This window comes from Mus caroli, chromosome 4 (assembly GCF_900094665.2).
Source record: "Mus caroli chromosome 4, CAROLI_EIJ_v1.1, whole genome shotgun sequence".
NCBI lineage: Eukaryota > Metazoa > Chordata > Mammalia > Rodentia > Muridae > Mus > Mus caroli.
Genome location: NC_034573.1, coordinates 105458758 through 105469914, shown reverse-complemented (window position 1 = coordinate 105469914; position 11157 = coordinate 105458758). Strand labels below are relative to the sequence as shown.

The 11157-nt window shown below is 39.2% G+C and overlaps 1 protein-coding gene across 1 annotated transcript in view; it reads right to left on the bottom strand.

Moving 5' to 3' along the window:
- Stil (STIL centriolar assembly protein) overlaps positions 1–11157 on the bottom strand; it is a 43007-nt gene that overhangs the window by 16426 nt on the left and 15424 nt on the right. Inside the window, exons 10-12 of the mRNA XM_021159808.2 lie at positions 10639–10754; positions 5294–5408; positions 2495–3430 (exon numbers count right to left, since the gene is read on the bottom strand). Coding sequence (XP_021015467.1) covers positions 2495–3430; positions 5294–5408; positions 10639–10754 — 1167 coding nt within the window. The remainder of the gene's footprint in view (positions 1–2494; positions 3431–5293; positions 5409–10638; positions 10755–11157) is intronic.

Genomic DNA, 11157 nt, shown 5'->3' with positions numbered 1-11157 from the left:
TCTTACCCACTGAGCCATCTCACCAGCCCTAAATAAATCTTAAAAACAACAACAACAACAAAAAAAAAAAATCAACTGACTCTGAACAAACATACAAAGAATCACAGGATTGTACATTGTAAATAGTTAAATTGTGTGATATCCGAATTATATATCAATAACACCAAAATATATTTATTTCCTATCTCATTATCTTCTTCAGGCATCTCAACTCCTCTTTCTAGAGGAAACTACTATCAATAGTTCCATGTTTCTTCCATGTCTCCTGTTCTTTTCATTCATATTTAGACATTTATATAAAGCTTTAATCCATCCAGACTAAATATTACTCTGAAATTGTTATCATCTACAAAGTATTTGTCCTTCTCTGATGATGATGATAAATGCAAGGTGGACAGCTCCCAAGGAACAACATGTAAGGCCAATCCTAGGCCTCCACATTAATGTGAACCCATGTGCACCCATACCTAGAATTCCTTAAAAAGGGGGAGGAAGGAGGGAGGAAATTCATGAGGAAATATATGATGTATTAAAGAAAAACATTTTCGGTCATATTTTGTGTGACAATAATCTAGATGAGAGATCACACTTATAAATAAACACTTTAAGTAGCTACAGTTTCTAAATAGCTTAACAGGTCTCTTTACGTTATATTAGTCTTTTACTTAATAAGACTGAAAATAAATGGTAATTCTTTTCAATGTGGAATTACTCACTTAACTATATTAACATTTTTGATTTAGTATTTAATGGTTTATTAAAATCTAAATTTGCTGGGCAGTGGTGGCACAAGCCTTTAATCCCAGCACTTGAGAGGCAGAGGCAGGCAGATTTCTGAGTTCGAGGCCAGCCTGGTCTACAAAGTGAGTTACAGGACAGCCAGGGCTACACAGAGAAACCCTGTCTCGAAAAACCACCAAAAAAACAAAACAAAACAAACAAACAAATAAAAAACTAAATTTATGGAAGCTTCGAAGAATTTATCTCTATTTAAATAAAAAAGCTGAAGTCTGCTAGAGAGAAGGTTCCCAGCACCCACATCAGGTGGCACACAACCACCTGTAACTCTAGTTCCAGGGGATACAGTGGCCTCTGCCTCCTCTGGCACAGGCATGTATGTGGTGTACATAAACTCATGCAGGTATACACACATACACTTAAATACAAAGTCATCTAAAAATAAAATAAAGTAGAATTTTCTCAGGTGTTTGTATCCAAAGTATTTTAAGCAGAATTTGAAAATCTTTGTCTTTTTCTTTTACATTTTTTAAAATAAAAGATTTAAAGTTTTTATTTAACTTCAACTACTGAGCCATCTCTCCAGTCAAGCCCCTTTTTAAAAGATAGTGTCTCATTGAGCCTGGAATGGCCTCTGAAAGCTTTAAATCAAAGATTTTTCTAAATAACACATTCTGCAGAGTAGCCACATATTTGTATAGTTATAGAGTAAGAAAAACCTGAACTATACATTTCAAGTTATTTTCACTCACATTGGCTGGAGAGAGAGAACATCTGGTTTGGGATATGTGTTGATGAGGAATGAGGGGGGAAAAGGCAAACTCAGACTCAACTTCGAAGAAAGACAAATGAAAAGATTAAGAACCCTCATATAAAAGGCCTGAAGAGAGGGAACATTGCAGAATAAAATGAGTGGAACAAGTCTCATACAGAGACAGCTAGATACAGTGGTACACATCTATAGTCCCAGTATGTGATAGGTAGAGGAAGGAGGATCCAATGGTAAAGACCTAGGCTCTTGGATCACAGGTTCAAGGCCTAGGCTTCATGAAACCACGTGTCAAAAACAAAACAAAACAAAACAAAAAAAAAACCAAAAACAAACCCAAAACAAATAAAAGAAGCAGATACATAGAGGTTCTTAACTGGTCTCTTCTTAGTAACTAGTCTCAAATATAGTTGCAAGGAGCATTCTGAAGACTCGCTGGCTTAGATGAATAAACACAAAGGTGGAAAAACTAGAGACATGCAAGCCTTTGCATTTAGCTGTATATAAAAGTTTAGAGAATGGGCTGGAGAGATGGCTCAGCGGTTAAGAGCACTGACTGTTTTTCCATAGGTCCTGAGTTCAATTCCCAGCAACCACATGGTGGCTCACAACCATCTGTAATGGGAGCCAATGCCCTCTTCTGGTGTGTCTGAAGACAGCTACAGTGTATTTATATACATAAAATAAATAAATCTTTAAAAAAAAAAAGTTTAGAGAAAAATGTGATTACGTTGTAGGTTAGCATATAGAGATCGAAGGCTTGCTCTATAGTCCTATCCCTACTAACCAGCAATTATGGAACAAGGTTAAACTATTCTCTCTGATCCTTACTTTATCTGTAAAACAAGAGGGATTAGAATTCAGCTTTTAAGAGGTCTTTCTGGTTCTAATACTCTACAGTTTTATAAAGCATAATCACTGTAGAGTTGTCAAATATTAAGGAAATATACTAAGAATTTAAGAGTACTAGCAGAGCTTCACACAAACCTGTGCCTGAAGTAGTCTCAGCTGCCTGTCTTGCTCTGTGACAAAACGATATGCATCGGGAGACAGTCCCATCATGCCATTGTCTGGTGCTGTACTGGGCGTGTGCATGCATGTGGCACAGGGATGTAGCACACAGGAGTCCACATGTGAAGGTCCTGCCACAGGGGACGGTTCTCCATTGCTATGGGGAGAATAGGTACCCATGCCTCCTTGCTTCATGGTAACAGGGCTACTTGACGAGTAGATGGCATTAGGACACAGAGATGGGCATCCACTTGAGTGAAAGAAGGCATGTTTTGGAAGGGATTCAGATCGCAGGTCTTGAATAGACCCTACCGTATTTCCCTGCCAAGAATTTATTGTACTATACTGAATATGGCCATGATGCTGACAACAGCTGCAGACGTTTGGAGGATAGTAGGATGGTAATGAAGGAGTGGGCACTTGAAGCTCCATTGGTCTTGTTGAATTATGAGTTGAAAAAACAAGATTGTGTGGCTGGGCTTGTGGAGCAAGAGAGGGCTGCCTAGAGTCCAGTGTGGAAGGTCTCACAGGGTAGTCTTCCTTTTGCGTGCTCCCAGCAGAAACTGCTTGAAGTGTCTCAGCTACATCAGGAGATGGCACATTGAGAGATGGTTTAGCATTAGTGTTCCTGAACTGGAGACTCTCTTTCTTACAGGTAGATGACTGCTTCCCTCTGCACTGTCTTAAAGCAGTGTCCTGACTTAACTGATTTGTTGCTCCCCTCCGGAAAGGCTCCCCAGTGGTAGCTTCTGAGCTGTGTTTGGCATCACAAAGCTCAGGCTGGGATGGTTTACTCAACAAAGGATTCTCCACAGTCATCATTTCCAAAGGGTTAGACTGGTTACTTGATTCTGTGAAGTTGTTGTCTAACACGAGCGAAAGTTCAGGAACAGATGGCTGGACCTTAGAAATCTATAAATGGAAGCAAAAAGTAAATTCTTAGGAAATGTATTTGCTCTATTTTCCTTAGATAAGTATTTGTCAAACAATACTCAATTACACATTAAAATCTGTTCACTTCTTAGACCATCAATCATTATTCTGGGTACACAGCACACAGAAGTACAATATATAATGCTACTCATATATATACACACACACACACACACACACACACATATATAAATTGTTGGGTTTCTTTGGAGATTCAGCTCTGTCATGTGATTTTTTTTGTGGAAGCTGTCTTATGAGAGGATGTTTTACTATAAACAGACAAGTATTTTTATGGAAGCTGTCTTGTGAAAGGGTATGTGATGTTTTGCTGGAGTGAACACTTGAGAAGGCACGTGATGTTTATAAATATTATAAATTATTAGTATATTTAAGAATATAAATATAACCCCACAGAGAGTAAAGCGACATTCTCGCATTGGTTCGCCTTGTAACACTTTGCTGGTCTTCGCTAACCTTCGCTTGTCATGACTTTGTAGAGAGAACGCACTAGAGAACTGCTCCTTCCCGTGTTAGTCCAGCTGCTTCTTGCTGCTTCCTCAGACTCCTGCCAATTCAGCAGTCTCAAGGTTTCTTCTCGATCTAGCCACTGCTATGATTTGTGTTTGGTGTTTGCTGACTGGATGGACTGCTAATATCCTGACAATGAAGACTGGAATTGCCCCCCCCTCCCCAAAACTACTTCTAAACAGGTCCACATCCCCGTTTCCTATTAACCTTTCTTTTCCTCTACCTCTGGTAGGTAGGCTGGAAGGGAGGTTGAAGCATTTAAGAACCCTTATTAAAATTGGTTTTAGAAAATATTAGCCTAACATATATATAAATAGTCCCCCTACTTATTTAGTTTTATGAGACCAGGTCTCTATATATAGCCCTGGCTGTCGTGGAACTCACTAAGTAGATCAGGGTGGCCTCAAACTTAAACCTTTAATTCCAGTACTTTTAAGGCAGAGGAAGGTGGCATCACCTGCCTAGTCTACAAAGCAAATTCCAGGAGAGCAAGGACTATTACACAGAGAAACTTTGGAAAACCAAAACAGAAAAGGAAAAAAGGAAACTAGACTCCAGGAATACTTCAGAATATTTCTCTGTTAAAGTAACTCAACTATTTCTTCTACTAATATTAAATAAGAGATAAGAGAGGGAAAAAAAGATAAGAGAGAACATTAAATCTGATATACTATAATTTTTTTGGAAGACGTGTTGGAGATTTTAAGCTTGAGGGTTAAGAGAAAGAGATAGGAAATTTAAGATGCCCAAAAGTGTGGGCATCGACTTCTCAAGGGAGAGTTCCCAACTATATTAATTTTCCGTCCCTTTCAATTGAGTTCAACTAAGGCAAACATTTCTAAAATAGCTCACTAGTTGGTAACAATTAAAAAACAGTCTGACAATCAATCAAGGGTTATTGGCAACTAACCTCTAAATGCAAGTAGGATGTTTTCTCTGAGGACAGTAACAACTGTCAGGCACTGGTGACACAGAATGCTGAGTCTTCATGGTTGACAAAAGCACCAAATTCTGAAGCCAAGGCCCCAGACTTGGAGTCCAGCTTTACTGCTTACTAGTTATGTGACCATGGGCAGCCGGCAACTGAAACCTCAGCTTTCTTACACTTATGTATATACTATTACCTATATATGAACATATACATTATTACTTGAATTGTCTGTACCTGGGAGATATATACATATATTCCTTCATAAAGATATAATCTAATAATAGTCAGAATAACCCATGTTTAAGGATGAAGTGGTACTCAAGTGCTTTGCTATAGAGACTTCAAGCTTTCTAGATGACATGGCTCATTTTTCAGAGCATTACCTTCTGACTCACTGGGTGAGGACTAGGAGTCGGTCTTGGAGAAAAGTCTTCATCTTCAAGGTCAGTGTCATGCTTATTTATTGGTATTTTCCCAGGAGATAATTTTTGGGAGGATCTAAAGAGTAGAAGAGGAGACAAGAGAAACCTTCAACAAACCAGGTTTTTTTTTTTTTTTAAAGATTTATTTATTTATTATATGTAAGTACACTGTAGCGGTCTTCAGACACTCCAGAAGAGGGCGCCAGGTCTCGTTGCAGATGGTTGTGAGCCACCATGTGGTTGCTGGGATTTGAACTCTGGACCTTTGGAGGAGCAGTCGGGTGCTCTTACCCACTGAGTCATCTCACCAGCCCCCAGGTTTTTTTTTGTCTTTTTTTTTTTTCCTGTTTTGAATGTGATGTCACTTAGTAAATATGGAAACAATTTAGTGCTTGACAGCTACAAGTACTAAATTCTTAGGTCAGTATTAATTTAGCAGGAAAGGCGATCTACTCAGGTTTACTAATTAACTACCCCATTTACCTGATCACTGAAAGTTTAACCCTACTTAACTCCTATAGTACATCAACAGTCACTGAACACCTTCTGGTTGACCACACTGAACAATGTAGAACGAATGCTTAGCACTTACTGGAAATGTATATTACAGTGTGACAGATATGCCCCCTGCAATGGTTTGACTCTTCAATGTACTCCTTAGGCTTAGGTTTTGAACATTCAGATCCCAGCTTATAGCCCTATTGAAAGGAAGGTCATGGACCGTTTAGGAGGTAGCAAGGGCCTGGCTGTGGAAAGCAGGTCAGTGAGGATGGATTTTAGTGTGATATTTGCTGCTGATTCCATCCTGCTTTCTGTTTCCCGGTCCCCCATATGAAGAAGCCACCTTCACTCACGTCCATTGCTGTTGGGTGAAGTAGCTTTTTTCACCAGGCCTTCCCATCAAATACTGAAATCTCTCTGAAACAGTGAGTCAAACAGCCTTCTCCTTCAGCTGTATTGTTACAGCAGTAACAGGAGGAACTAAGACACACACCAACAATACTCAACACATCGTATTAAACAACCACTGTGAAAAAAAGAAAATCACTGAAGTGGGTTTTTTTTTTATATATATACTTTTTTGTTGTTGTTATAACTTTAAAAAACATGGCTGTGTGTGATGGTGCATCTCTTTAATTCCAGCACAGCAGGCAGATCTCTATGCTCTACAAAGAGACTTTCAGACCAACAAAGGTTACATAGTAAGGCTTTGTCTCAAAAGGAAAAGAAAAAAATAGTATTATTATCTTTAATAAAAACTATTTCGGCCAAGCAGTAGTGGCGCACACCTTTAATCCCAGCATTCGGCTACAGAGGCAGGTGGAGCTCTGAGTACAAAGCCAGCCTGGTCTACAAAGTAAGTTCCAGGCCAGCCAAGGATACACGGAGAAACCTTGTTTCAAAACAAACAAACAAACAAACAAACAACCTATTTTGTGTATGCATGTGAAGTCAGAGAACAATTTTCAGACATTGGTTTTCTCTTATGATAGCTAAGTGGGTCCTAGAGATCAGACTCACACATCAGACTTGGCAACAAGTGCTTCAACCACTGAGTCATCTCACATCTCACTGGCTCCTAAGTTCTTTTTAAAATTAACTTTCTAAGCTACCCTACAAAGTTTTAGGTTTCATTTAGCATTTGACATAGATATGTCATTATACCAGTTCTTATTCACACTCCCTCCTATGTACCTATAACTACAGTGGGAACACACTTAGAAATGGAGTATACCTCACATTTAGCCAGCTGGAGTCATTGTATCCCAGAGAGCACTCTCCACCTGAAAGCAGGAACTCTTAGCAAAGGTGGGGATACAGGCCAGTGGTACAGGGGCTGATTAGCAAAGCCCTGGGTTCAGTCCCTAGCACTGAGGAGGAGGAAAGAAAATGTTAATGTTGGTACTGAGTTCCAAAAGCTAAAATTAAGGTTTTTAAGATTAAAAAGAAAATTTTGGGGGCAGGGTGTGGAGAAATACTAAAGACTTGAAATATGTACACAAAAGGGTTTTTTTTGTTGTTTATTTCATCCTAGTAAATAGACAAAATCTCATCAGGATGCTTTAGGGAAAAGGTAAGCAATAAGGAAATTGAGAGCTTGGAATGTGCTCCTGAAAACACATCCTGCATGCTGTTTTACATAAGTTAAACTCTTCCTAGCAGGGAAAAAGAATAAGAAGCCATAAAGAAGAATTGAAGATCTGACAGACCTTCCAAGCCCTGGTGGTCTAGAGAGGAAAATAATCACAACGGTCTTTCTGTGCAAGGTACTGCAATAAAGCAATGACAGTATCGTCACATGTGTTTTGAGTGGACAGGCAGGGTCTGTACCAGTTCATTCAGCTCTCCTGAAATACGCAAGGACAGAAGATGACACAAGGATGTGCTCGGTGCAGGCCTCTCCTGACACAGAAAGCCAGTGCCCCAACAGGCTCAAAAAACTTGCATTAACCCCTCAAAGTCAAAGATTAGATAAAATTGGATACATTTCAGCAGACAGCATCACAGACAGATGTGAGCCATGCTGTCTTTTATTACCAGTAGGGATCTATCATTAACCCCCTCTACATGACCTCAGAGGAGAGGGGACAAAAAGACAGTGAATTGACTGTAATCTCAGCAGAATAAAAGAGCAAGTAGGATAGCAGCTTAAGGCAGACAGTCCAATATGGAGGAAGACAGGGTATGGGGCTTTGCACTTGAGTTATTTCTTTAACACACACACACACACACACACACACACACACACACACACACACACACACAGAGAGAGCCAAAAATGGGTTGAAGTCAAATGATAAACTCAGCTTTTTTTAAACACCCAAACCAAAAAGGAAAAACTTGAAGTTGTTACCAGTTTTTCAGGCAAAATTTACTAACCCCTAAAGTGGCAGATCCTCATTAAGGCTTCATTGAGAGTTGAAAACAAAAAAGTTTTCAACAATTCTGTTGTTGCTTTGGTGGTGCTGGGATCAAAGCCAGGGATTTGCAAATATTAGGTAAGCCCCTACTCTAAGGCACACACCTAGCCTCTTAACATTTAGGATTCTACTCCCTTCACTTAGCCTTTTCTTTCATAAATATTAAATACAATGGTATAAATAAAGCTTACAATTTAAAAAGTTATGACTGCAATAGACTAGAAGCACTAGTTTCCAGTGCCCTAATCTGTTTGAAGATAACTTTATGCCCACAAAGATGAAAAGGAGCACTTCAGACACTCTCTAACCCTAGTGCCTCTCAGTACCTAAGTGTATAAAGGAGGCTGTGGATCTAAGACTCGGCAGACACAGTGATTATTTGGGGTTCCTCAAGTAGACTCAACATAATCCCTCCCCTCCCCCCCCCCCCCCAGACAGCATTTCTCTGCATAACCCTGGCTTTCCTGAAATCACTCTGTAGACCAGGCTAGCTGGGAACCTAGAGATCCGCCGGCCTCTGCTTGCCAAGTGCTGGGATTAAAGGCGTGCACCCTTCCTTGCCTGCTGACCCTGCATAATTGTAATTATGGTCAGGATTAGAGAGAAGATGTGATGGTGAAAGCACAGGTGTCAGAGGATGAGAAGGAAAAGGAGAGGCAGTGGGAGACTTGAAGCGGATAGGCTGGCTTTGAAAACAGTGTAAGAGGCTTGAGACAAGCAATACAGATAGTTTCTAGAAGCTAAGAGGCAAAAAACCCAAAACTCTACAGTGATCTTAGCCTGCCAATATTTTGGTCTTTAGACTCAAACATTTTTAATTTCTGACCCCTAGAATAAAGACTTGAATGCATATATATCTGATTCCAGCCATTTTTCTTAATAAAACTAAAGCATTCCAATAATCAATACAAATTTATTTATATCTGCTTATTTCTCTTAACAATATCCTAAATATATAACATTAAAGAAAGCTGAAAAGAAGGTTCAGGTTATATATTAAAAAGCTAAGGGACTGGAGAGATGGCTCCAAGGTAACTTTGTTCAAGGGCTTGTTTGGATCCTAGAACTCACATGGCAGCTCAAAACCATTACAACTCTGGTTCCAGGAGACATGAGGCCCTCTTGTGACCTCTGAAGGCACTATATACACATGGTACCCATAAATACATACAGACAAAACACATATGATAAATGAATCTTCTAAATTAAAATAAAAAGGTTTTTAAAATGGCTTAGGGAAACAGCCCAATAGTAGACTACTTGTCTAGCATCTAAGAAGTCCAGGGTTAGTCAGGTGTGGTGGCGCACGCCTTTAGTCCCACCACTCGGGAGGCAGAGGCAAGTGGATTTCTGAGTTCGAGGCCAGCCTGGTCTACAAAGTGAGTTCCGGGACAGCCAGGGCTATACAGAGAAACCCTGTCTTGAAAACCAAAAAAAAAAAAAAAAAACAAAAAAAAACAACAACAAAAAAAAGAAGTAGTCCAGGGTTTGATCCCTGGTACTGCAAAAAATAAATAAAAATATAAAGCAAAACTTACTGTAGCACTGTTAACAATAGAAGATATGAACCAACCTAAATGCCCATAGTCAGAAGAAAGAAAATGAGTTTCCTCAGCCATGAGAGTGGCGTAATGACATTCTCAGGAACATGGATAGATCAAAGATACCTTAACTGAAATAAACCACATTTAAATATTTGTCTCCTCTAATATTTGGATATAGATTTAGCTGTGTGTGTGTGTGTGTGTGTCTGAAAAGCAAGTGGGAACTATTTAAGAGGAAGAGGGAAGGGAAGTGGAAAGCAGAGGAGTGCAAATGCACAAAGCACAGAATGTATGTGTAAGGACTGCATAACAAATCCCTTACTTTTATACTCCTACTAAACAAATGAATAAAACACTTGAGAAAGAGTCAAGGCACCTGCCACAATGATTTAAAAATAAAAATAGTTTCTAACGAAAGAGTCAAAGGGCAAACTGAAATTTCTTCAAGCAAGCAAGCAAGCAAGCAAGCAAGCAAGCAAGCAAGCAAGCAAGCAAGCAAGCAAGCAAGCAAACAAAAACCCCCTAGCATTCAAAGACAGCTTTGAGCTGAGTTTATCAAGTAACTACCAGAAACAATTGGAAGTCTTAAAAAGAAAATCATGCTTATTTATTTCAGGGTGGGGTATGCAGGCCTCCACACGTAGAGGCCAGAGAGCAACCCCAGAGTTGCTTTGCTCCTTCCACCTATACGTGGGTTCCAGGGATCAAACTCAAGTTGATAAACTGGAGAGCAAGTGACTTTACCCATTAAGACATCTTACTTGCCCCAAAACTATTTTAATTTCTCAATGAAAATAAAAACTAGTAAAGAAAATACATGGTAATAAATATTATCTTTTACCTCTTCACTGAAAGAGTCTTAGAAATCTTGCTAAGAACCTGTGCCTCGGCTTCGGCATCTTGACTCTCGGCACTGAGTTCGAAATGGATTGGGGTTTTGCCAGAAGGTTCAACGTTCTGAAATGAAGTAGGTCATACTTTAGAGATTTGACTTAAAATAGCAAAGAGTCCCATTTATCCGAACAGTAGCTCTGGATCACTGACAAGAACGCTTCTGATGCCTGTGCCTGGCTTATTGCTTTGTTAAGTGAAAATAAGAACCTAACCCTGTATTATGAAACTCATTCAGTAACCAGGGACGCAGTGAGTACAGTAAGATAAAAATGTATTCATGAAATGATACAATCCATAAAGGAATTCAAAGAAAACAGATGAGTTGAGTGGAACCATACTGGAGTTAATTTGAAGTTATTCAATATTCTAATAATAAAATATAATGAATATATTTTATTCAAGACCTAAGATAAATAGTAATTTAAAAAAAAAAGTAGTGTTAGGGCCAGAATCAAAAGTAAACAGA